The sequence below is a fragment of the Podarcis bocagei genome (genome assembly GCF_964188305.1).
Source record: "Podarcis bocagei genome assembly, chromosome: 3".
In the NCBI taxonomy this organism is placed as follows: Eukaryota; Metazoa; Chordata; class Lepidosauria; order Squamata; family Lacertidae; genus Podarcis; species Podarcis bocagei.
The window spans coordinates 107,331,556-107,359,155 of record NC_138127.1 but is presented as its reverse complement, the minus strand read 5'-3'; the positions used below and the strand labels follow the sequence as shown (position 1 = coordinate 107,359,155).

The window sequence follows — 27,600 nt, the reverse complement described above, 5'->3', positions numbered from 1 at the left end:
ACTAAGCACTACAGTGGTACCTCGGTTTACGAACTTAATCCATTCCAGAACTCCATTCTTAAACCAAAACCGTTCTTAAACTAAGATGCGCTTTCCCTAATGAGGCCTCCCGCCGCCGGTGTCCTTCCACCGTTCGGTTTCCGTTCTTAGACCGAGGTAAAGTTCTCAAACCAAGGCACTATTTTTTTACGGTGTTTGTAAACCAAATTGTTCTTAAACCGGACTGTTCTTAAACCGAGGTACCACTGTATTTGTTTTAAAACAGGATTTCTGATTTGCAACCTAATGCTAAGCTGAGATTCTTTGAAAATGAAAGTAAAGCTTGTAGCAGTCATTGTCCTGGCTGCTTGGAATAAGGGAGGGAAGAGTGTGTATGTCTTTGTCCCTTCTTTGCTCTGGCTTTCTGACTATCATCCGTATAACACTGAACCTTGGTTTAGCATTATGTGTGTGCGAGCCCTCTGTATTTTTAAAGCAAGTTAGAATTACGTACCTGGGCATCTAAGTTCTGTACAAACAAAGCTGAAATCTGTGGCCGGTATAAATGGTACAAATGGGGGGAATTCAGATCCTCTTGATGCCTTGATTTTTCTGTGAGTTGGTGAGATGAGGAGAGCTGTCAAAAACCCGCTCCCACGGTTCTTCTCCGCTGCCTCAGGTTCTGCTCTGCGCCTTGGTTTTACCAAAGAGCTGTGAGCAATGAAGCAGGCTGGGAGTTGATTGGGTGTAGGTGGCAGAAAATGCTCGAAAGGTGGCTGAACACTTGTTTAGTTTACAGAGTTCAGTGAGTCATCCTGCAAAGTTGTTTCAGGGGGTCATGCTAGTCCAGGCATAAGCAAACTCAGCTCTCCAGATGTTTTGGGAATACAGCTCCCATCATCCCTGACCACTGGTCCTGTTAGCTAAGGATGATGGGAGTTGTAGTCCCAAAACATCTGGAGGGCCGAGTTTGCCTATGCCAGTACTAGTCCAACTGTTTGGGTTGGTATCCAGTTTCTATGTCTCCAGACAAATTCCATTTACAAGCAGAAGTTGTTCCGCTGAAAGTTGCCGCTACTGAATACTGCTTGGATGCTATTTTCAGTGGCAGCAATTAGGACTGAATTACTGTGCCAATAATTAACACGGCTAATTCTTGTGATGTAATTACTACAAACAATAATAACTAAACAGGGTAATAAGAGCTAATGCAGCCCTTGCCCTGAAATATTCCGAATGGCTCTGCATTCACCTAATTTCTAAGTATCACATGTACATGTGCACGAATCATAAGAATGAGAATAAAAAACCCCCACCAATGCCAATGTAAAATTCTCCCAGCAGTGTCATTCCATCCAGCATAGAAAACAATTTGATTCCAGTGAATGCTGTTGCGGATATTGATTTAATTAAGTATCTCCATTAATTCCTAGTTCTCCTCTGGTCAGTTTTGCCTTTTCTTCCTGCTGAAGTTGTCCAATAAACGTTTAGGAGTCTTGATGTATTTTCTTAATTAGATGGTTGTGATAATGAGTCCCCATGCCGGACTTAATTTGATGCACAAGATGCAAAGGGTCTAAACTTGTTCCCCCCTGAAGGGGAGGTGGGAAACATGCACACTAGAGCAAGTTTTATTGAAACTTACAAGTTCAGCTCATTTTGGTGCTGAGGACAAACTGCATGGGTACGGTTTAAAAATAACAAAGCAGCCATTGGGTTTGGATCACAGACTTTTTAGAGATGAAACGCTTTGACAGAAAAGGCCACCAGTGTTTTAGTAGGATAATCTTCACTGCAGAAAACTATGTCAGGATTATCCTAACAGCTGAACTCTTACAACTCACAAGATGCAGATGTTCCTAAACATCATCATGTGCTGCAATTACTACAGTAGCAGCAGGATTTTCAGTGACACCAGCTCCCCTACACCTGCCTTCAAGGAGCAGAAGCATAAAATAAACTACCCACTGAATACGTCCGGCAGGGAGGTCTTGCCTGTTAGCATCTTCCCCTACCAGCTGCTATGCAACATACAGTGCGATGATTTTTTTCTTACTAAAAGATTATATAGTAAGATATATTGTTGTTGTTTAGTCTTTTAGTCGTGTCCGCTTCTTCGTGACCCCATGGACCAGAGCACGCCAGGCACTCCTGTCTTCCACTGCCTCCCGCAATTTGGTCAAACTCATGCTGGTAGCTTCGCGCACACTGTCCCACCATCTCGTCCTCTGTCGTCCCCTTCTCCTTGTGCCATCCATCTTCTCCAACATCAGGGTCTTTTCCAGGGAGTCTTCTCATGAGGTGGCCAAAGTCTTGGAGCCTCAGCTTCAGGATCTGTCCTTCCAGTGAGCATTCAGGGCTGATTTCCTTCAGAATGGAGAGGTTTGATCTTCTTGCAGTCCATGGGACTCTCAAGAGTCTCCTCCAGCACCATAATGCAAAAGATATATTAGAAAATGTCAAATGGGGAGGCTGTGGGGTACAAAAAATATTGAGTCGGGCCATGTGTACCTCACAGGCAGGGGTTAGGCATAGGTTTCGCGGACCAGAGCCCACGATGTCAGATGCATAAAGTGTATTCCTCAGTTGCCAGGTTCACATGGTTGAAGAGGATTGAAAACTGTGAAAGTTAAACGGCAATAAAACACAGAAAGTAGACACTCTGAAATTAATTAAAGCTTCAGTGTAGGCCAAATAAGCACAGCGACCCTTCACAATTTCAATAATTGGTGATAAGCATAATCTTACCATTGCTTAGTAAATTAGCATCTGAGGAAGAACAGGAAACCATAATCCTTGCTCAGATCTAGATGAATAGAATTTATGTCTTGATAAGTTGTAATTCAGCAGTTTAATACTGGAGTTTCCCTTTAAAGTTATTTTGTATAATAATAATAATAATAATAATAATAATAATAATAATAATAATTCTAATTCTAGGGTGAATGATGGGGGTAGACACTCCTTCAGGTATAATGGACCGAGGCTGTTTAGGGCCTTAAAGGTCAGTACCAACACTTTGAATTGTGCTCGGAAACGTATTGGGAGCCAATGAAGATTCTTTAGGACCTGTGCTATATGGTCCCAGTGGCCTCTCCCAGTCACCAGTCTAGCTGCTGCATTCTGGATTAGTTGTAGTTTCTGAGTCACGTTCAAAAGTAGCCCAACATAGATTCCTTAAATTCCTTGTAGGTTGTAATCCTGTCTTACTTGTTTCTGAATATTCTGATGTCAGATTTGTGCCTATATATTTACAGGAGCTGGTATAGGAGCCAACTCCTAGGGATTTGGGCCACGCCAATAAATTTTTTGAGGAGCCCCTCAAGCTAGTGTGCATGTGCCGCATCATGTGATGTGACTCACCCCCAATATTTTATTCAAGTTGGCACCCATGGGTTTATGGGGTGGGATAGTACCTTTGGTGGGACACGTCATGCTCCTTCTGGGCTAGTTTGTCCACCTTTGGTCCCCAACTGCACTCACCTCTCACCTGTGGCTCCTAGAAGCTGTCAGCAGGCAACAGCAGCCACACCCCAGGAAACGGCTTCCACTGGCTGGCTAAACCAGGTGAGGGTAGCTGATGGGTCTCAGAGCCTCAGTGAGTCAGGGACTTTACACGCATGTGAAGACGGGCTCTAGTGGATTGAATGGATGAGACCAAGAGAGGGTCCAACGGTCAAGAAGGTGGTTTCTGTGCATCCTGGAGAGGGAAGTGAGGGACAGATGGGGTTCTTCAACCTGGAAAGGCAGCCCATCTAGGAGGAGAACACTGACCCTGAGCCTTGCTGGATGTCTTTGAGAGAAGAAAAACTTAATAAGTAAACCTTATGAAAGACTGGAGTGGAGACCTTGAGATGATTGGATGGCACCTTGAATGCCTCCTTCTGGCAACTCCTGTGGCTAAACTAGAGTCAAACATATTGAGAGCCAGTGTGGTGTAGTGGTTAAGAGCGGTAGATTCATAATCTGGGGAACCGGGTTCACATCTCCGCTCCTCCACATGCAGCTGCTGGGTGACCTTGGGCCAGTCACACTTCTTTGAGGTCTCTCAGCCCCACTCACCTCACAGAGTGTTTGTTGTGGGGAGGAAGGGAAAGGAGAATGTTAGCTGCTTTGAGACTCCTTTGGGTAGTGATAAAGTGGGATATCAAATCCAAACTCCTCCTCCTCCTCCCCTTCTTCTTCTTCTCCTCTGCTTTTCTTTAGACCACATCAGTGAGGCCAAGAGCAGAGACTTCTTGTCTGGGCAGCCTAGGACCTCCATACACACTACCCAGGCATGCACACTGGGGAAGTCACTTTGGCGCTGCTAACGCAGCAGTTTGACTTCACCTCTGGAAAGGCACGCCATTGTCTCTCAAGACAGATAGATGCCAATGACATTTACATGAACTGGTTTGTTTATCCTACCTGGAATGTAGAAAGGCACTGCTGAGAGATGGATGCTAGTGTATCACAGTGGAAGATGACCTGGTAAATGAACTATTGGGTCTTCCCTTGTTTTGTCCAGTACTAGTTTGGTTTAGTAGGTTTAGGTACTGTGTTGGCATCTGGGGTTGAGACCCTACAAGAATTGGTCCACATATCAGGCAAGATTATTAAAGGAACTCATCCTGACTTCATTACAAAGTTTTCGAAAGTGTAAGTACACAGTGTCTCCTGGCTTGTGTTGGTAGAGAAGAAATTTCCCGACCTGCTTGGGCCCCTGTGCCATATGAAAAGTGAGCTCTGTGGAGGTTCATAAATATGGTTGCATTTCCAATGGCCGCCTGCATGGTTGCTGGAATATATGGACTGGGCCAACTTTGTAAAAATGGAAAAAGCGGATCCAGATCAAAAGTGTGTAAATCTGTTTAATTTATACATTTTTGTTATCATGCTGGATCAACTGCTGATGCAATTCCATTTGGTTTTAGTGTTTATTACAGTTATTTATAATATCACCTTTCAGGGTACAGAGCCTTCCACGTGTTTTTGTTCTAGCTTACTGCAAATCTTCAGTATAGAAATGAATACTATGCTGACTATAGTATTTTTTAAAAAATGTGTGTCTTTCTCTTTTAACCTTGGTTTCCATAACACGAAAATCAATGAGTACTCAGAGGTTTTTCCCCATCTTATACTAGCTGTTTTGCTCCCATCTCCCACTTTCTGATTATATTCATATTATCACAGTTCATAATAAAAGTGGTGTATTTGGCAGAATTTCTTCTAAAGTATATTTAATTTTCTTATTTCAATTATAATTGTCAGTTTTTGTCAGCTACAGAAAATACAATGGCATATGTATTGGAAGAGCTTTAATTTTCTAAAAAGCTTTTAGAGAGAACATGTTCAAGCAAGCCAGTGTGGTGTAGTGGTTAAGAGCGGTAGTCACGTAATCTGGGAAACCGGGTTCGTGTCTCCACTCCTCCACATGCAGCTGCTGGGTGACCTTGGGCCAGTCACACTTCTGTGAAGTCTCTCAGCCCCACTCACCTCACAGAGTGTTTGTTGTGGGGGAGGAAGGGAAAGGAGAATGTTAGCCGCTTTGAGACTCCTGAAGGGGAGTGAAAGGCGGGATATCAAATCCAAACTCTTCCTCTTCTTCTTAGCCATGAGAAATTGTCATTGCATTCTAATTTTAAGTAATTTTATTAATTAATTCTTAATATCTGAATCTGGACAACTTATTTAACGGGAGTAGTTGAGGATATACTTCACTAAGCCATTCTTGCATTTCACTGGAATATTTTGGAATTACAAAATTTCTTATTATATCTTTTACATAATCTATTTCAGCTTCATTTATTTTATAGGTGACAAATCTATGACAATTTAAATCAAACAAATAAAAAGCCTATTCAAGGAAATATGGTGTATCAATCCAATTTGAGACAGGTTTAATATTTAGAAGCTTAAACATGCTTTGGGATTAGTTTATCTTCCCCCTTTCACTAAAATTTAAAGCATGTGTACGCAAACATGAATCTGCAGAAAAATGGGAGGGGGGGGGGAAATGACCAAATATAACACAACAACACTGTTGGGAACTAAAATAAAAAAATTCCTTCCAGTAGCACCTTAAAGACCAACTAAGTTAGTTCTTGGTATGAGCTTTCGTGTGCATGCACACTTCTTCAGATACACTGAAACAGAAGTTGCCAGATCCTTCTATATAGTGAGTGGGAACTAAGTTCTACCCAAGCCAGTGGGACTCATTTTCAAACAAGTTGTGACTTGTTCTTACAGAGCTACCCTTCCATCTCGGGTAGGACAAGGCCATATTGTAACGCTGCCTGCTAACACCCTTCTCCAAAAAAATCCCATTACAGGTACAGTGGTACCTCATGTTACATATGCTTCGGGTTACATAAGCTTCAGGTTACAGACTCTGCTAACCCAGAAATAGTGCTTCAGGTTAAGAACTTTGCTTCAGGATGAGAACAGAAATCGTGCTCCAGCGGCGCGGCAGCAGCAGGAGGTCCCATTAGCTAAAGTGGTGCTTCAGGTTAAAAACAGTTTCAGGTTAAGTACGGACCTCCGGAACGAATTAAGTACTTAACCTGAGGTACCACTGTAGTCACTTTCATATTTCAAGCACAGTGTTGCTGTTAGGATCCACAGGAGAAGGCCACTTTCAGGATTGTTTCTGGCCCATCTTCACTGTACTTCCTATCAGCAGCATCTCATAAATGTAGGAACACTTGTAGATTACCACTGTGCAGCGTGGGATGGGAGGGTCGGTTATTAGTGTGATAGCATTGAGTAGTGGAGGCCCGTACCCATTGGGACTTGTAGGTCAGAAGGCAGGGAGGCCAACAGTAGATGGATTCCAGAAAAGTGACTGGCGGAGGCAGAGCAAATATTAGGCAGAGCCAGTTACTTCTGATACTGTTCTCACACTCTTCCCTGCTGAGTTCTACAAAGGGAGCGCTGAGACCAAAGATTAGAAAGTTGTCAGCTTTGCCACCCCCTGGACTGGTTGTGAGCAAGGAGGTAGGCAGCTGAGGGCTGGCTGAGCTTGGTGGGGCAGTGCCCCATTCACCCTAATGGACCAGTTTCCATTGGGCCATTGACACATACTGAGTGTTCAATCAATCGACAGGCTTCGAGAAAGCTAGGACTACAATTCGCCAACGTATCTGGGACGTAGAATTACAATGCCACATGAGTGAAATGATCAAACATCCAGCAATAAGGGACCATGGGAGAGGTTTTTCTCCAGCTAACTATCTGTCAGGTCTTCAGGTACCCAAATACAGACGGTCTTTTACTCTCGCCAGATTCAACGTTCTCCCTTCTGCCTTACTTCAGGGCAGATTTGAGGGTAAACCATATACAGCACGGGTCTGCCCTTGTGGCTCGTTGGAAGTTGAAACTGCTCTTCACGTACTATTACGTTGCCGTCTTTATGAGGATATACGTTTGACTTTTATTACACCTGTGTTGCAAAAGTCCAGGAAAGAATCGGAACACCATAGTTTAAAACTACTGGTAGAGGACAAGAATCCCAAGACTACATTAAATGTAGCCAAATTCTGTGTGTCTGCAATTAATCGCAGGAAGCAAGTGGTATCCCATAATGACCAAACCCCTAAATGTTAACTACAGGGAGCACGCTAATAATTAATTTTAATTTTTATATTTAAATATTTGTTATATACATATTGTCCCTTGTATTTCTGAGATTTTTTTTATGATCTGTGATATTGTGTGTGTTGACGCTGGTCTGTGACCGTATTCATTCATTCATACTGAGTGTTGGCTTGGAGAACGCCATGGGTTGCTATGCTGAGCTGACTTGGCACTCCTTGCACCATTCTTGTGTGCTTATTTGCTGGTGTAGGGTCTTATAGGGCACACCCTATGAGAGTGCAGAAGTAGGGTGCCCCACTTGCCTTACCTAGAATCAACTTTCTTGTTCGATCGCCCCAATCTTTATATGCATTGCATGCATTCAGCAAGCGTAGCCAAGACTAAGAGAGTTACATCCACAGCATTTCCCCGCTTATGTTGCTTCTCTACTCTTTTATCGGTGTTCTGCTCTTCATTTATTGTCTCTCCTGAGTCATCAGTATTGGTCTAATGGACTGGAACAGCCTAAGGTGAATGATAATTACTTATTGAGTCGCTGATAGCCCAGATGAGAATAAGGCTTATTAGATCAGTAATAATGGAAATCTGCATTTAATATAGAAATTTGTAACCAGTTTGAAACAAAAGAGCCCAGATCTATTGATTCCCCCCACCTCTGTCCAGAAAGTTAAAAGTGTTAGAAAACTTTTGAAATTAACAATATGAATCATAGAATCGGAGAGAGAGAATACTTTGGCTGTCATCCTGGGCTTGTCGACTTGGAGGCAAGCTCCAATAAGATCAATGGGATTTGCATCCAGATAAATGCATTTGGGTGCAGTGTGATACCTAGTGTGCACCCATGAAGTTTGTGTGTGTGGGGGGGGGGTACACTTGGCGTTGTGCTAACTGTGCTTTAAAACTCATTGCAAGTAGCTGAAAGTCTGTAAATTTTGATAAAAAACTTGAATTGCAATGTGGGTTGAGTAATTTTGATTGCAACTGTAAAAAATATAAATAATGATCATGATAACTACCGTATTTTTCGTCCCATAGGACGCTCCGTCCCATAGGACACACCTAGTTTTTTGGGGGGGAATAAAGGAAAAAAAATTCCCTTTATTTCCCCCCCAAAACCAGGTTGGGGAAACCGAACCAGGTCGAGGAACAGCGGGATGGCGGCGCTGCACCTCCTTGCTGTCCCCCGAGTTTGTAGGGCTGGCCGATGTCTGTCTGGCGGGCGTGGTGCTCTGCTTCAGGGCGCCCCTCGCGCCAGGCTGCTATCTGTAGCGTGGGGAGCCCTGTGGGGAACTCCCGCAGGGCTCCAACACGCTGCGGATGTCTGTCCGGCGGGCGTGGCACTCTGCTTCAGGGCGCCCCTTGCGCTGGGCGGCAGGCTGCTATCCGCAGCGTAGGGAGCCCTGCGGGACCTCCGGCAGGGCTGCCTAGGCTGCGGATGTGTTCCTGAAGCGCCGGGCGCTCTGCTTTCAGGGCGCCCGACGCTCCGGGAAGCAGGCTCCTATCCGCAGCCTAGACAGCCCTGCGGGAACTCCCGCAGGGCTGCTTAGGCTGCAGATGTGTTCCTGAAGCCTGGAGAGCGAGAGGGGTCGGTGCACACCGACCCCTCTCGCTCTCCAAGCTTCAGCAAAAGCCTGCATTCGCCCCATAGGATGCACGCAGATTTCCCCTTCATTTTTGGCGGGGGAAAAGTGCGTCCTATAGGGCAAAAAATACGGTAATTGCTTGTGCATCCAGTAGCTTAAAATACTGGTTGAGTATTCATATTCTGGTCAGTTCTGATCAGAACTGTAGAGCCGACCATTTCCTGTTGGTTGAATTTTCACACCCAAAAATTGAAATGATGCAAATATTCCATACATTCCTAATCAGTACAAGAAAAGAGGGGACTATTACATGAGCACATTGAGCTTCTGCTTGTTTGTCCAGCCTTATGACTCCTTTGGAGAGGGAAGGAAGAAGATTGGGTGTCCCCTGACAACTGTTTGCCTTGTGATTCCTTCTGGAGAACCATTATCTCATGTTTTAATCATGGAAACTCCCTTGGCCTGGGAACTTCTTTATCCAGATTATTTCCAAGAGGGAAAAGCAGGATGTGCAGACTCACTCTCTTTTGGATATCTCCTTTTTAAACACGGAGAGTTTGTTGGACAGGGCAGCTAAAGCACTGCTGCTTATTTCCAAAACCTGTATCCATTTAAAGAGGAGGTGTAAACTGAAACCTGGTTGTAGAGCAGCCTTTCTCAACCTGTGGAGTCCCCAGATGTTTTGGGACTACAACTCCCATCATCCCTAGCTAGCAAGGCCAGAGCTCGGGGATGGTGGGAGTTGTAGTCCAACAGCATCTGGGGACCCACAGGTTGAGAACCACTGTTGTAGAGGCTCTTCACAGAACTTGTGGCCTTCCTTTATTTTCCCTGGCAAGAACTGGTACTGACCCAGGATACTTTGGTTCCTGAGGTGGTCCTGTCCCCAACCATACGCACACTCTCCACTAACCAACAAGGGGCACAATCCAGCGGGCGGTTCTTCTCCCAGTGCTCACTGAAACGAACAGGAACTATCCAAGAGCACTCCAAATTCAGCACCCAACCGAGGCCGCTTTGGGGCAGCAGAAATCCCCTTTCCAGAATTTCCCTTTTCCTCTAAACCCCAACACCGCACGGAATTCGCTGTCGAGGTGTTGCGGATGGGGCTTTATTTATTATTATTATTATTTGCTTGTTGTTTCCATTGGTAGCCCATCCCTCATCCCGGGGAGGAAAAGCTGGGGGGGCTAGTCTGAAACAAGATTCTGAAAGGGAGGCCTGGAACTCTCCAGCTTATCTGAGCATTACTCCTGATCATTTATCACTGTCAGATGGGAGTGGGCGGGGGTGGGGAAGAGGCACTGAACCATTCCTGCTCATCTGTTGACTGACAGCTGAATGAAGCTTTAATGCAACCTCCAGGCAGATAATCTGCCATCAAGGGGAGGTGGGGGGGGGGAGTGTGTACAAGGAAGATACTCTATCACAGCCTGCATATTGCTTACAGCTACTGACATCTTCACAAGGGCTGTTGCGGTGGGTTTTTTCCCCTTCCCCCCGTTTGTGCTGTATTAGCAGCATACTGGAGACGTGCTCTCAATCTCCAAAATGATAATACCACGACATTGTGAGCCAGATGAGAAGATGTCAGTGTTTTTGTTCTGCGTTTGTACAGAGGGAGTCGACTCCTGACAAATGTTAGTGTCCAAAGGACCCAGCGTAAGCCTGGTGAAGCTGTAGAATAGTGTGAGTTGGAAGATTCCTCATTTCTGATTCGGCCACAGCCATGAACTCACCCAGTAGCCTCAGGCAAGCCACGACTCTCTCAACCTCAGCCCCTGCCCCCAGCCTGGAATATGGGGATAAACAAATACCGTATTTTTCGCCCTATAGGACGCACCTTTTCCCCTCCCAAAATGAAGGGGAAATGTGTGTGCGTCCTATGGGGTGAATGCAGGCTTTCGCTGAAGCCTGGAGAGCGAGAGGGGTCGGTGCGCACCGACCCCTCTCGCTCTCCAGGCTTCGCGGACCTCTCCGCAAGCAGCGGGAGCGCTCCCGCTGTTTGCGGAGAGTTGCCGGCATGTCGAAGCCTGCGTGCGCTGAGATCAGCGCGTCCAGGCTTCGCGGACCTCTCAGCAAGCAGCGGGAGCCAGCGCTGGGCTCCTACGGCTTGCAGAGAGCTGCCTGTTTGGGGGCTGGGGTCGGGGGAAGCTCGGGCCTCCCCAGCCCCAGCCCTGCGTCTGGGGGGGGGAATAATTTTTTTCCTTTATTCCCACCCCAAAAAACTAGGTGCGCCTTATGGGACGGTGCGCCCTATAGGGCGAAAAATACGGTATTAAATTCACCCTCTACTGAATTTAATTGGCCAGTACATTTGTTTCTTTTTGCAATGTTGTTCTTCACTTTTTGTTGTCGTCCCCCCCAGAATCCTGCTCCCCCCTGTTTTATTTGTTGTTATTAGTGGTTAAAATACATTGTCTCTGTGGCTTGGTGGATTTGGCGTGCTGTTTTGGAGAATGGCCTCTGTTTTACTCATGTGCTGCAACCGAAGGGAGTCTTCTGTCATCCTAACATCCAAATTCTTTAAATCCTCCCATTTGTATATTGAGATTCATTTCATATCACATCCTTTAGCTTAGGCAGATTTTATGGAACTTTGCTTGAAAGTGGTGTCAGTTAAAACACTATTGACAGCAATTGTTATAAGCTACTGCAATAAGTATTTTAGAAAGTGAAATTTCAGACTCTTGGAACAATGTTAATGTAGGATTCATGGATTGTGGCTTTGGAAATTTCAACTTTTCCTTTATGACCCATTAAGCAACATGGCAAGCAAGCAAGCAAGCAAGCGGGAGTACAGCGAACTAGTATTCTACATTTTACCATTGCTAGTTTAATGATTTCAAACTCCTTCCTTAATGAATAATATTTTGCTGTTTCCATGTAAGTAGAAAGCAGTAATTGTAGCTCTGGTGCTCCCCCGTTTTCAGCCTCGCAAGGGTCAGGAGTGTGCACAGGCCCTTTTCTGTGGCTTTGTCTCCAGATCCAGTCAGTAGCTCCCAGCCTTCTCATCATGGTGTTTTACAGGTATACCTGTATGGTGGCAGCACTTAAACCAGGGATTCTGAGACCAGATGCCCTTGTTGTTGTTGTTTAGTTGTTTAGTCATGTCCGACTCTTTGTGACCCCATGGACCAGAGCACACCAGGCCCTCCTGTCTTCCACTGCCTCCCGCAGTTTGGTCAAACTCATGCTGGTAGCTTCAAGAACACTGTCCAACCATCTCGTCCTCTGTCGTCCCCTTCTCCTTGTGCTCTCCATCTTTCCCAACATCAGGGTCTTTTCCAGGGAGTCTTCTCTTCTCATGAGGTGGCCAAAGTATTGGAGCCTCAGCTTCAGGATCTGTCCTTCCAGTGAGCACTCAGGGCTGATTTCCTTCAGAATGGATAGGTTTGATCTTCTTGCAGTCCATGGGACTCTCAAGAGTCTCCTCCAGCACCATAATTCAAAAGCATCAATTCTTTGGCGATCAGCCTTCTTTATGGTCCAGTTCTCACTTCCATACATCACTACTGGGAAAACCATGGCTTTAACTATACGGACCTTTGTCGGCAAGGTGATGTCTCTGTTTTTTAAGATGCTATCTAGGTTGGTCATTGCTTTTCTCCCAAGAAGCAGGCGTCTTTTAATTTCACGGCTGCTGTCACCATCTGCAGTGATCATGGAGCCCAAGAAAGTAAAATCTCTCACTGCCTCCATTTCTTCCCCTTCTATTTGCCAGGAGGTGATGGGACCAGTGGCCATGATCTTCGTTTTTTTGATGTTGAGCTTCAGACCATATTTTGCACTCTCCTCTTTCACCCTCAATAAAAGATTCTTTAATTCCTCCTCACTTTCTGCCCTCAAGGTTGTGTCATCTGTATATCTGAGGTTGTTGATATTTCTTCCAGCAATCTTAATTCCAGTTTGGGATTCATCCAGCCCAGCCTTTCGCATGATGAATTCTGCATATAAATTAAATAAGCAGGGAGACAATATACAGCCTTGTTGTACTCCTTTCCCAATTTTGAACCAATCAGTTGTTCCATATCCAGTTCTAACTGTAGCTTCTTGTCCCACATAGAGATTTCTCAGGAGACAGATGAGGTGATCACGCCCTACTTGTGCACTACTGGGACAGCTTTCAAGTACAGGGACTTAATGATCTAGATTCTAGTTTGCTGTGCTGCACTACCAGCTATGTAATGGTCGGAAAAAGCAGCACCAGGTAACTTGAGGAACCAGTAGGAGGCTGGCTGGTCCTATAGTGGCTCTTCACACTGAGCAAGTTATATTTGGAAGAAGCTTCTATACAGATGTGCCTCACTTTATCCTCCTCCCTCTTCATGTATCTGTAATCTGTAAAGTTCCATTGCAATTCAGTAATTCACAACAAAGTGGATAGTCCACACTCAGGAAATCATTCATATGTGTGATTAATACAGTGCCTCCCACTTAGTTCATTCAGTGAATGGTATATATATGACCCAAATGATTCTTTCCCTTTATGATTCTGATGCCATATCCAGTGAGTAGAAGTTTTTCATGTCTTGAACAGATACTGTAGTGCAAAGTATTTCTACTTTTTCATGCTCCTTATTTCTGTCTTAAAGTTTGGGAATTCCTGGACGTGTCCGCTTTTGGGGTCCTACAAGCCCATCCAGTGGGAATTTTTGCATTTTGAAGCAAATGTCCTGGATTTTGGGATTTTTTTGTTTGCACGCCGGTGGCTCTGGCTCTGGCATGGGCGGCTTGGACTATCAGGTGATTGCCCTAAAAAAGCTCAACAACTTTATGTTTTACCTCTTGAAATATCGCATGGTCATTTTGGTGTAGGAGGTGGGAAATCTGGATCTCAGTGACCCAATAATACATGTGAAAAGGTTGTCCCATGTTCTTTATCTTATATCTGAAGTGTTCACCCTTTTCAGACGCAGGACCCCCTTTGAAGCCAAGCATGTATTTGGTTGCCTGCTTCTTTAATTTGTTCCTGTATAAGTTTATGCGTGTGACCCGTGTTAAATACTGGGTAGACATAGCAGACGACGTGGCAATTTCTCCAAAGCAGCTCTTTATTTGTAAGCTGGAACAGAACTGAACTGAAGGGTTCAGCCAGCCTGCTTATATAGAGCTCCACTACAACACAACAGTAATCACTTTCTGTAACTATCCAATCACCGAACGTCACTTTCAATCCCTTATTTGCATATGTGGACCTGAGTGAAAACTATTTACAGTATCCCCCTGCTGGCCCAGGGTGAGAATTTCAGTACATAACACCCCGCTGTAGGTCAGGCTGTGGTAGTGGGTCCCGGTTCACTATAACAGCAGTCCTACTGGAGAAAACCAGAGGCCCATCTGGTTTTTGAGGGTCTGGCTGGAAGCAAGTGATAATGTGCTTGGGGCCTTGGGCTATTGTTTGGGTGATGAGCTACTAACACTCAGCGCAGTTGCATGCACAGTGCAGTTCTCATGTGTCTGCTCGTATTCACTGTCTCCAGTTGTCTGTTCTATCCACTGTCCTGAGAATAATTGAATTCAGGGAACAGCTTGCAAATCTCAGGGTAAAGCAGAGGGAACAAGAGAATGGGAATGGAGAAGGGGAATGAGCACTGACGAATGTATATAAAGAGAAGAACAGTGAGCTAGGTTCTTGTGGGTGTCAGTGGAGTATGGAGACTGATTTGCTTACCATCTGTGGTCTAAACCCATGAACCACAATCCTATGTAAATATTCTTAATTTCAGAGAAATGTGTAAATCGTTTAAAAGACTATATGTTTTTATTCTGCCTTTCCTTTTCCTGGCAGTAACGGTGCAAGCTGTTTTATAAGCTGTTTTGCTTATAAAAATAAAAAATAAAATAAAAAATTGTCCAGTAGCACCTTATAGACCAACTCAGTTTGTTCTGGTATAAGCTTCTGTGTGCATGCACACTACTTCAGATACTTATACTCAGCTTATACCAGAACAAACTTAGTTGGTCTATAAGGCGCTGTTGTTGTTTAGTCGTGTCCGACTCTTCGTGACCCCCTGGACCAGAGCACGCCAGGCCCTCCTGTCTTCCACTGCCTCCCGCAGTTTGGTCAAACTCATGCTGGTAGCTTCGAGAACACTGTCCCACCATCTTGTCCTCTGTCGTCCCCTTCTCCTTGCGCCCTCCAACTTTCCCAACATCAGGGTCTTTTCCAGGGAGTCTTCTCTTCTCATGAGGTTGCCAAAGTAAGGTGCTACTGGACAATTTTTTAATTTTATTTATTTTTATTTCGACTGCATCAGACCAACATGGCTACCTACCTGAATCTCTTTTTCTTATGAATGCCTCGCCAGTCTTTTTATTTTTAAAGAGAAAAATAATAATTCCCAAATCCTACCTAAAGGAATTTTGGCCCAGTTTAAAATCATTATTTGCTGACATATTGTACTGAATATTGTACTGAAAGACATCATATTTTGTAGCATCAATCAGTGTGTAGACAGTAATGCCGCTTGATATAATGGATGCAGTTGAATATGGGGTGTCACATCGCGATACATCAACTGCATGAAAACATTGCTGGAACTATTTTAAGCCACCACTGTGCCCTTTGTCAGTGTCAATTTTAATAAGTGAAAATAATTTGTTCCCAGTATAACTTGGAGCCATATTGTTTTTCACAAAGCTCACATCCAGCCAGATGAAAAGCAGTATTTGAGGGTGTTTGGTGGGGGCTACTCTTTAAGGATAGGGGCTTTTCTTTTGCTAGTCTCCTGGCAAGTGCCATTGTTGTAAACAAAAATTGCCCTTTTCCCCTTATGGGGTATCCATATAGGTTCCCTATTGGTAGGAGAAAATAACAGAGGCCAACCAGAGAATATTGAGATGCAAAGCAGCTAGTAAGCCTGATCTTTATTGATCTGTTGCAATAGGGTGCTCCCCTCACCTGCAGGAAAGGAGGAGGAAGCCAGAACAATGACACGCAAGGCCTTATAAAGACTTTTGAAATTGCCACCCTGTAGATCAAGACCACCCCCAGAAACATCATGCATACACCACAGAAGGGGTGGGTGTAACCTAAGACCTAACCCCTCAGATACATCATACCTACATCACAGAAAAGGCAGTCTAAAACAGAAATTTGAATGTTGTTTTTCTCCTGTCATTGTTTATCTCCTGTCTGGCAGGTTACTTGATTGGATTGCCTGGGGAGCCTGGCCAGGAATACTTAGTTCCTGGGCCAGGTCACAGGCTCACACCCTATTCATATCTTAAGTGTGCCCTTAAGACAGGATTTGTGAGGAAAGAGACAATGGGGAGGTTTCCCACTTTCACCTTGCAGAGAAAACATTGGCTCAGTTTAGGATGGTTCCAGGTCGGTCTTCCTGTGCTGATCTATGTACGTTCTTGGTTGGTACACTTATGAACATTTCCATATATCTTAAGACCTCAAAATTCCCATCACACCATTCAGCCTTGAAAGCCATGGAGCTGGGAATTGTACCGCTGTCAGAGATCTTAGGAGAGAGACTGAGTTCAGTGGCAGTGGTGTTCGGAACAGGAGATTAAGAAGCAGGAGCCTAAAGCGCCTTTGCTAGAGATTAAATAATGGGCCCATCACCTCCTGGCAAATAGAAGGGGAAGAAATGGAGGCAGTGAGAGATTTTACTTTCTTGGGCTCCATGATCACTGCAGATGGTGACAGCAGCCACGAAAGTAAAAGACGCCTGCTCCTTGGGAGAAAGGCGGATGGCAAACCTAGACAGTATCTTAAAAAGCAGAGACATCACCTTGCCAACAAAGGTCTGTATAGTTAAAGCCATGGTTTTCCCAGTAGTGATGTATGGAAGTGAGAGCTGGACCATAAAGAAGGCTGATCGTCGAAGAATGGATGCTTTTGAATTGTGGTGCTGGAGGAGACTCTTGAGAGTCCCATGGACTGCAAGAAGATCAAACGCATCCATTCTTAAGGAAATCAGCCCTGAGTGCTCATTGGAAGGACAGATCCTGAAGCTGAGGCTCCAAGACTTTGGCCACCTCATGAGAAGAGAAGACTCCTTGGAAAAGACCCTGATGTTGGGAAAGATGGAGGGCAGAAGGAGAAGGGGAAGACAGAGGACGAGATGGTGGGACAGTGTTCTCGAAGCTACAAACATGAGTCTGACCAAACTGCGGGAGGCAGTGGAAGACAGGAGGGCCTGGCGTGCTCTGGTCCATGGAGTCACGAAGAGTCGGACACGACTAAACGACTAAACAACAAGATTAAATAGCTTGCCATTTGGAACATGAGAACTCTCCGTATCCTGCACAACTGTGTATAGCAAATGGTGCAATTGGGGATTTAAAAGGCAGTCATCGGGGAAGGTCGTGTAGCATTGGGGCAAACACCGTGTTTGTCTGATATGCTGGCCTGACCTTGCAGAAAGTTTAAGGTGGGCCAGGAGACAAACAACTAATTTAGGCTCAGTTTATGAAAGAAAATAAGTAAACAGCACTGAAAACAGCCACCCACACCCACCCTCTTGCAATCTTCTCAAATTCCCATGAGTACCAAGCTTTGTTTGCTGTGGAGCAGGAGGAGCTGATGCTTGAGAATCAAAGATGCAAACCCCCAGCGAAGCTAGTTGAGCAAGTTCTTTCAATCGTGACAATGAGAGCGAACTCTTCTACTGTTGAAGAGGAACATTTGAGTGGAAAGCAGCATTAGCAAATGGACACAATCTCTCTCTGTCTCTCCGCCCCCACCTGCTGACATTATTAGACGTTTTACTTATAAGATACTGAAAGAGAAAATCACAGTGACAAATACCCACTCTTAAATACGTTATTTCCATCTCTTTCTAGTTAGTGTCTTGTATGCAAGTGTGAAATGCAAACCACTGGCTTCCAGATATTTCCTGATGCTTATTCACAGCAGTGAAGGGTTGTCACGAAGAGTGGGAGTTAAGGGGTAAGTCTGGGAATGGGCCGGAAATCAGGTGAAAGAAACTTCTGCCAGCGTAATCCCATTGCAATCCTATTGTCTTTCCTGGCACTTGTGATTTATTGCTGCATCTCAGATTGCCAGGGCTTTTTCCTGCCCCCTTAAGCCATGCAACTCTCAGAAACAAGGAATTTATTCGTTTCCTGCTGTAGCGCTTTTCTTTTTAGTTTAGAGCTTAAAAGAAACATTTGGGGCTTTTTAACTTGCAAGGAATAAATGGAACAGACAGTCCATATCCTGGGAACATTGTAAGATGCTTTATAGAGAGATAGACCATTGGTCCATCTATCACAGTACCTTGGTTCTCAAACTTAATCCGTTCCAAAACTAAAGCGTTTCCAAACCAAGGTGCGCTTTCCCATAGAAAGTAATGCAAAATGGATTAATCTGTTCCAGACTTTTAAAAACAACCCCTAAAACAGCAATTTAACGTGAATTTTACTCTCTAACAAGACCATTGATCCATAAAATGAGAGCAGTAAACATTGTACTGCAGTCACACAATCAGTCAATCAATCAGTCAGTCAGTCAATCAATCAGTAGCTGAACTGGGTTCCACACAGTCACAAAAAAAAAACAGCTGCAAAAACAAAACCACAAAATAAATAGCAAAAACAGACAGACCTCAACGTAACACTCGAAATGGAAGTGGTAACACTCAAAATGGAAGCGTAACACTCAAAACAGAAGTGTGGCACGCAAATCGGAAGCGGTAACACTCAAAATGGAAGCGTAACACTCAAAACGGAAGTGTGGCACTCAAAACGGAGCACGTTTGGCTTCCAAAAATGCTTGCACACCAGAACACTTACTTCTGGGTTTGCAGTGTTTGGGTTCCAAGTTGTTTAAATACCAAGGCATTTGAGAACCAAGGTAACACTGTATTGCCTGCATGGACTTGCTGTGGCTTCTCTACAGTTTAAAAGAGGGGATGTTCCCAGCTCTTCCTGGGACCTTCTGTGGAAAAAGCAGATGCTCTATCATTGAGGTATGGCCTTTTCCTCATTCTTTCTTCTTCCTGCTTCCCAGATACTTCTCCTGCTCTTCTTTCGGGAGGGTGATCTTTTGCTTCTTCCAAGTGTACAGATGGAGCAGCTTAAGCCTGTTCCATTTAATTTTGCAGGCTTTAAGAACGGAAGAAAAGCTCTGCTGGATCAGACCAGGGTCCATTAGTACAGCATCCTGTTCTGACACATGAAAATTACATTATGTACTTCAATTTTATATGTACTGTTTCCCTAAAATGCTCGTTTTATTGGAACCTGCTTGGCTTTGCCTCATGACCATTGCTGGTCAGTTTTTTTGGTTTTTGCAAAAGTTCCTGCAGGATTACATGCTAATTGCGTTGGTGTGGTCTCATCAAAGCCAATGGAACTTGACGTTAAAATATCTGGGCACTGTTGTGGATATTGCTGTAAAGGTTTTTTAGATCTCTGACAAAATGGGAGGTTGTTTAAGAAAATTAATGGAGCTCTATATTTCCTTTAGACCCCTGTGTAACAACAGCACAATAAATTGGTATTGAAATAAAATACAGAAGTGAATTTCTTTTCACACAAGCATAATTGAAAGCAAGTATTTTAAAAACCTATTAGCTATAAATAACAAGTATCTAACAAAGTAACCATTATTGATTATATGTGGTGAAGACATTAACAGTTCAAGCTAAAATGATTGAGCCCTCATGAAAATAAAGAGCTGGGGGTGGACTTCTAGGCCATGACAACCAACCCCAAGGTGTTACCTTCCTGTGGCCTTGAAGGTATGAAGGTAATGCCCACCACAGAATGCCTTCATGAGAGAATAGGCAGGGATAAAATTCTCTGTGCCACATGCCTGCCGGGCATTAACTTTGGAAGTATAGACTTGATTCTGACCAAACTACGCCTCCTAGAGCAAAATATACACCAGGAGGCTTAATTTGGTCAGAATCAAGTCTACACTTACAGAGTTAACACTAAATGCAGTACTTCCGGTAAACAAGCCATCTTAGTCGCTAAAGGGCCATGAAAATTTGTGTCCCAGGCTTTATAGACTTGTCTACCCATGTGCTATCGGAAACCAAAGGGGCTCACTGGTTGCCAGATGTGAAATACACATACAGTGGTGCCTCGCAAGACGAAAAGAATCCGTTGTGTGATTCTCTTCGTCTAGCGGTTTTTTCGTCTTGCGAAGCAAGCCCATTGACGGATTAGCGCTATTAGCGGCTTTTAGCGGCTTTTAGCGGCTTATCGGATCAGCTGATAAGCGGCTTAGCGGCTTAGAAAAAGGGGGGGAGGAAAAACCCCCCGAAGGAACTCGCAAGACATTGTCGTCTTGCGAAGCAAGCCCATAGGAGATTCGTTTTGCGAAGCACCTCCAAAACGGAAAACTCTTTCGTCTAGCGAGTTTTCCGTCTTGCGAGGCATTCGTCTTGCGGGGCACCACTGTATTGACATTATTTTCAGCTCTCCCACCCCACTACTGTCATTGGTGTCCCCACCCCTTCCTTCTGGAAGCACATTTTAAAAAAAAAATGACATAAGGAATTGCCATTTGCAGTAAGCAAGAGGTTTTTTTTAATGTTTCTTCACATTCACACAACAATTTTTATTTACAGCAGGTTTTCTCGATTTAAGGACCCCAATTCAAATGTTATGGGTGTTACAGAGGCAAGGTGACCAAGTAAGCTGCATAAAGAATATAACAGGCCCTCCAATACTATCACACCTAGGGATAGGATACTGAGGGGAGCAAACCCAGACCCCAGTCTAATCTGTTTTCAGGAGTTTAGCTCCCATTAGTGATCCAGGTGGCAGATGGGCTTCCTGGCTATGGAGCAAGTGTGTTCAGGGATGCCGTTGCCTGGCAAACTATACCATATAGGTACATATACATGATAAAGGTGAAGGTAAAGGGACCCCTGACTGATAGGTCCAGTCGTGAATGACTCTGGGGTTGCGGCGCTTATCTCGCTTTACTGGCTGAGGGAGCCGGCCTACAGCTTCCAGGTCATGTGGCCAGCATGACTAAGTCGCTTCAGGCGACCCAGAGCAGCGCACGGAAACGCTGTTTACCTTCCCGCCGGAGCGGTACCTATTTATCTACTTGCACTTTGACGTGCTTTCGAACTCCTAGGTTGGCAGGAGCAGGGACCGAGCAACGGGAGCTCACCCCATCACAGGGATTCGAACCGCCAACCTTCTGATCGGCAAGCCCGAGGCTCAGTGGTTTAGACCACAGCACCACCCGCGTCCCACATATACATGATACATAAAAAACCCCAAAAAACAAACTGAAAAGCAGAATCTTTTAGTTTCATGCAATTTTTAAAAGTTTTCTCTACAAGAAGTGCCGTTTGAAAATTGCCTTTATCATCATTGCTATGAATAAAGGATTTAGCATTAACCCATGCTAGTTGAGGTATCGAAGATATAAATATGTTTTAGGGGCTTGTTCCCATGATACATTTCCTTACCTAACACGTAGCTATTTCCTTCTTTCTTAGATAAACACCATGTGAATGGAAACAGCATGGTCGAACCTTTTCCAGAGGGAACACAAATGGCAATATTTGGTAAGTTTTTCTATTATTAATAATATTGACTATCAGTACAGCTCTTTGTGTGTGTTCTATAAAATTATTTACAATTATTATTCAACTTGGTTGTTGTTAAAATTCCCAACTCCTTGGTGGCTCATTCAAGATGACTGAGTGAGCTTCATGGCTGAGCAGGGACTTGAATCCAAATGCGGCAAACTTTGTAACCTTGGCTATCATTCACGGTTGGTTGGTTGGTTTTTGAGAGAAACAAACCATGAGCTCATGTTTAGATGACGCAACAAGCCAAGGCTTGTGAGTTGTTGCTCCTAGTGTGGAGATGGAGGACTTTTGGGCAATGAGCACACAATGGTTTAAATGTGACATGTGAATGCAGCCATCCATTTTTATTGATTTTACTTCTTATAAATTGCTCGGTTACAAGTCCTTCCTTCTGCTTTTGAGTGTTACGAGTCAATATATTTTGGTTTGGGATTTGGGATCAACCAGGACCTCTCTGAGCATTCAGTTGAGAATTATTGATTAAAAAAAGAAGTAATCACTGGTATAGATAAAAGGATTAAAAGTTCAGGAGACGTTTCAATATATATGCTCACTGATGCTCATGCAAACCTCCCTAACCAAACAATGCTTTCTCGTTTTTTAGATCAGTTGCATCTTCTAAATACTTTAAACTTAATTCTTTTTCAGTTTATTATGCTTATAATCATTTGCGCTGGAAAGCCAATTGAGAGTAAATTTTTTGGATTGAAAATGTTCCATTTTTGGTCTGATGTGTTCACCTTTTAAACTAGGCAAATTGTTACACGAGGCATGGAGAAGCAACGGAATCGGGCTCTAGGTTCCTTCAAAACATCTGCAGTTACTGTGACATTACCAAGGACATTTTTGAAGCACACTGTAATACGGGAATAATACGGGAAACTGTCCTTGATTGAGGTTGCATTAGCATTCTCTTATTTCAAAGGATCACATATTTATCTTTTTATGCTTTCTCTCTGATTTTTGTTCTTGGAGAAAAAGGCAATGCAACTGTAAACTCTTGAGTGTATGTGTAGGTCCTGTTTATGCTCTCTTTCATGGTCTTTTCCCCAAGGTACCATAATTTGTATTCTTCATTCTGACATTTTGCAGTTTATGTTTTATTTTTCATCTGCTCAGCTTGTATCTTCTTTATCCGTCTCAATGCGCGTTGAGTTTGATGTCAGTGCAAATTGCTTTTCAAAAGAGACTTTTTGATCTGCAGAATACTCTTTTCAGAAGCATAGCATTCTTTCTAGAAGTGTAAAATTCTTAAAATATTCTCCCTGGAGTAGTTGTAGGAACAGACCACCTGCTTGGGTTCAATGCAGAGTTAGATAAACATATATGTTGTATATCTTGTCATTTCTGTTCCTCTGCTGCAGAAGGGACTTCCATAACTCAGGGATGAGGTATGCTGTGTGGTATTGGTGTGCCCCAATAATATTGCCCTTGGAAATGATTGGCTTATCAGATCACAGTCTGAGACAGTGGGCCATATCTTTCTATGTCTATGTACATACATTCACACATATACAGGGGATGCGGGTGGCACTGTGGGTTAAACCACAGAGCCTAGGACTTCCAGGTCCTCTGCCTTACCAAACTTAACTGCCCATTTCAGGTTTCACAAAGGCATCAGACAAAGCTAGAGCAGAGGTGAAGAGGCAATAACAGCCCCTTATGCTTTGTACCATGGGTAGGCAAACTAAGGCCTGGGGGTCAGATCCGGCCCAATCACCTTCTCAATCCAGCCTGCGGGCAGTCCGGGAATCAGCGTGTTTTTACATGAGTAGAATGTGTGCTTTTATTTACAATGCATCTCTGGGTTATTTGTGGGGCATAAGAATTCGTTCATGGGACGCGGGTGGCGCTGTGGGTTAAACCACAGAGCCTAGGACTTGCCGATCAGAAGGTTGGTGGTTTGAAACCCCGTGACGGGGTGAGCTCCCGTTGCTTGGTCCCTGCCCCTGCCAACCTAGCAGTTCGAAAGCACGTCAAAGTGCAAGTAGGTACTGCTCCGGCGGGAAGGTAAACGGCATTTCCGTGCGCTGCTCTGGTTCGCCAGAAGTAGCTTAGTTCTGCTGGCCACATGACCCGGAAGCTGTACGCCGACTCCCTCGGCCAGTAAAGCGAGATGAGCGCTGCAACCCCAGAGTCGGCCATGACTGGACCTAATGGTCAGGGGTCCCTTTACCTTTATGTATATACAGTGTATGTGGAGCATTTCTCTGAAATGCACAGCCTTCATGTCATTTCAAGGTACTTGTTGCCTGAGGACACCTGGCCTCTGGCACACTAGGCTTTGCTGCAGTTCACCAGCTGATTACTTTCCAGGTGTTTGGGAAGAAAAAGGAAGAGAGCTCCAGATGCACAGAAGTATGTTTCATTGAACTCCAAGCTTTGATGGGCTGAATAAAACATGTATTTGCGTACCTGGAGGTCTCCATGCTTCTTTTCTAGCCTTTGGTGCCTTCTTATTTCCTCCCCTCATGCTTTTGCAGCCTGAGGCAGGGAGCAAAGTTCCTTGTTGCCCACAGGATGCGGCTGGTTGGGTGAACTTGCTTGTTCATGCATGCTTTATGGTGACTTGTGAGGAGTCTGTTGAGTGGATGCTTATAGATTTGGTATTGGGTTGGATTAGCTGGCCTCTTGGCCCTTTCCAACTCGACAATTCTATAAAGAACTGTAAGATCCGGTAGAACTCAAACTCCATCCCTGTGGGCTCCTGGCTCACTCTCTTTGACACTGCTGGGATCTTTCGCCTGCTGCTGAGTTCTAGAGCAGCCTTTCCTTTATTCCATTCCACAGAACGGTTTTGTTGTTGTTTAGTCGTGTCCGACTCTTCGTGGCCCCCTGGAGCAGAGCACGCCAGGCACTCCTGTCTTCCACTGCCTCCCACAGTTTGGTCAAACTCATGCTGGTAGCTTCGAGAACACTGTCCCACCATCTCGTCCTCTGCCGTCCCCTTCTCCTTGTGCCCTCCATCTTTCCCAACATCAGGGTCTTTTCCAGGGAGTCTTCTCTTCTCATGAGGTGGCCAAAGTATTGGAGTCTCAGCTTCAGGATCTGTCCTTCCAGTGAGCACTCAGCGCTAATTTCCTTAAGAATGGATACGTTTGATCTTCTTGCAGTCCATGGGACTCTCAAGAGTCTCCTCCAGCACCAACCACAGAACAGTAGAATGGTGTTTCTCTCTCCCCCACCCCATACCAGGCACTTCAGAGTATCTGTTCCCCCCTGCCTTTGATTTTGAACCTGCATGGCAAATAAGATCTTTATTGGGCACCCTTCTCTAGGTGTTCTTGCTGTTTGAAGTTAGGAAGGGTGGTGACTGGAGATAGTAATAATAATAATAATAATAATAATAATAATAATAATAATACAGTGGTGCCTCGCAAGACGAAAAGAATTCGTTCCGCGAGTCTTTTCGTCTTGCGATGTTTTTCGTCTTATGAAGCATGGTCCGTCGCAACTGCGCCTCTTCAAGCGGCTTTAAGAAAAAAGCGCAAGACGTTTTCGTCTTGCGAAGCAAGCCCATAGGGAAATTCGTCTAGCGAAGCAACGCAAAACCGAAAAACCCTTTCGTCTAGCGAGTTTTTCGTCTTGCGAGGCATTCGTCTTGCGGGGCACCACTGTATATTATTCCCCAGCCACTCTGGGCAGCTTCCAACAAAATATTAAAATACCGTAGTACATCAAACATTAAAAGCTTCCCTAAACAGGGCTGCCTTCAGATGTCTTCTAAAAGTCTGGTAGTTGTTCTTCTCTTTGACATCTGCTGGGAGGGCATTCCACAGGGGGGCGCCACTACCGAGAAGGCCCTCTGCCTGGTTCCCTGTAACTTGGCTTCTTGCAGTGAGGGTACCGCCAAGAAGACCCTCAACGCTGGACCTCAGTGTCCAGGTAGAATGATGGGGATAGAGGGAGGAATTCAACATCACACTAAAAATACATTCTGTCAGTACAAGCATATCTGCTTGCCCAACTGAATGACCTCCCTTCTCCTCCTCCTGTGTATTTTTCTGGAGGTTCCCCTGACTCTCCCAAGCCAATTTTGGGGATGGTGTGAGGGGAGGAGTGGGGAAAGCCCTACTGCTAGCTTCTGCTAGGGATACTACTTAGTTGAATCCGTTCCAGAGTTTTTTCAGTGGTAGTACCATGACTATGGGGCTCCCCTGCCCCGAAGCATGCATTCCTGTTGCCTTCATTACTATATTTTATGCGCCAGGGGAAGTCCGGCATCTCTTTGGCATGCACTCTCCAGTATCACACAATCTGGGGGGGAAAACCACAACCCTCACTTTGTCTATTAATTGACTCAAGTGGGATGCATGTTGTCCAGAAGTAGATGATCAGTTTTGATGCTGGGATTCTATGTTCATCATATTGTTGTGTCTGGAGAACTTTTCAATGTCCCCAATGCTGCCTAGAACTGGCAAAAGTGTACAAATGATTCCTAGGTGGTTTCAAATCCAGGCACTGCTTTGCGCCAGTTCTCCTGAGCTTCAGCTGTCAAATTTAATCACATACCTTCAAGCTATTCTCTGGGCTGTGGACATGGCCACAGTGGTCAGCGGTCTATTAATCAGTTGCAGAGGTAGTTATAACTCCTCACGGAAGGCTAACGAAACATTCTTATTTTCCCAGGCATTCTGACATGTTGTTTTTAGCCCTGTTTGAGGGTCCTAATCCTGTCTTACCAGCTGAAAGTACCTGACATTGCTTGGGAATTCCAAGAAACCAAAGAATACTGAGAATCATAAATAGCTAATATAATTGGTTAGTTTCTAGGGCTATACTTGCCCCTACCCTCTGGGGTGACCCAGGAAACACCTGACCTGGATCTGGCCGGATATCAGTTGGGGGTGGGGGTGTGGAGCTAATGCTTAATTGGGTTTTTATTTTATTTTACAAAAGCCTATACAGTGGGGGGAAGGAGGCACTGTGTCGTCTTCCTTGTTCTGACTGGTACTCTGACTGGTACAGTTTGGGAAGCAAATGGTTTTGTGACCCAGAATACAATTCCACACTGTCTCTGTTGAGTTCTTTTTATACAATGCTGGATACAGAATATTCTGGATGTACAATTATTCTTAGATTGTCATTATATTGTCTCTTTGTTTTTAGTACATTTCAACCAGCAACAAAGGTAGGAGCCGGCCAGAGTACCATGACTTAGTTTGAAGTTGGTTTCTGAAGTATCAAAGGAAGGCCATACCTTTGTAATCCGTTTGATGGCGGGTACGGCTTTGTTCTGTTAACTGAGCTTTCAAAGAATCATTGAAATTGGCAGAAGGCAGCAGAGCTCTTCTGATTCACTCCTAGAGAGGACCTGGCCTGAAACACTTTTGAAACAGGAAAAGCAAAAAGGGAAAGAAAAGAACGCACCACAGGATGTCCAGTAGAACCCAGCCCTAAAAATAAAAGATGGAAAGCAAAAAATAAATCCTAAACCCATTTGGAGTCGTAGTTTAACTTTTGGGGCCAGTGGGCCCATTTTGAATTCGGAGAAACTGCTCTGGGTTGCCACTTGCATAGTTGTTGCCTTGGAATGTGGCATCACACAAAATGGCTGCCATGGGGGCGCAGCATAACACAAAATGGCTGGCACGTTTAAAAGAGAAGAAAATGAGACTGGATAGAGGAAGCAGCTGCCTCTTCTGCCCAGCTGGCAGCAACAGCATCCTGAGCATGCAGGGGTACCATTCTTTTCAATTAAGTGGCTGGCAGGCAGCAGCAGTGGTGTGGGCAAAGATGTCATTGCTCCTTATGAGAGCTGCTACACCACTGAGCCTACCTAGTGGCCGTGAAGGCAGCAAAGAAGGCATACTTTCCTGCCTCCATTGCACCCTCATTGTGCCGTCCAGCAGGGCTTTTCTGGGTAGTGTGGGGCCTTTTCCTTGTGCCCTCCATCTTTCCCAACATCAGGGTCTTTTCCAGGGAGTCTTCTCTTC

General features: G+C 44.6%; 1 protein-coding gene and 1 long non-coding RNA gene across 5 annotated transcripts in view; both read left to right on the top strand.

Annotated features, from left to right (window-relative positions):
- The window catches only part of LOC308584266, a 480,133-nt gene that overhangs the window by 273,156 nt on the left and 179,377 nt on the right, over nucleotides 1-27,600 (top strand). The gene's annotated exons all lie outside the window — the stretch shown is intronic.
- Nucleotides 1-27,600, top strand: part of MSRA (methionine sulfoxide reductase A) — a 231,565-nt gene that overhangs the window by 64,669 nt on the left and 139,296 nt on the right. For 3 of the 4 annotated variants that reach the window (XM_081188826.1, XM_081188827.1, XM_081188829.1), the window contains one exon: nucleotides 21,569-21,637. The exons of the other annotated variant lie outside the window; for it this stretch is intronic. In XM_081188826.1, coding sequence (XP_081044952.1) covers nucleotides 21,569-21,637 — 69 coding nt within the window. The remainder of the gene's footprint in view (nucleotides 1-21,568; nucleotides 21,638-27,600) is intronic. 4 annotated transcript variants of the gene reach the window in all.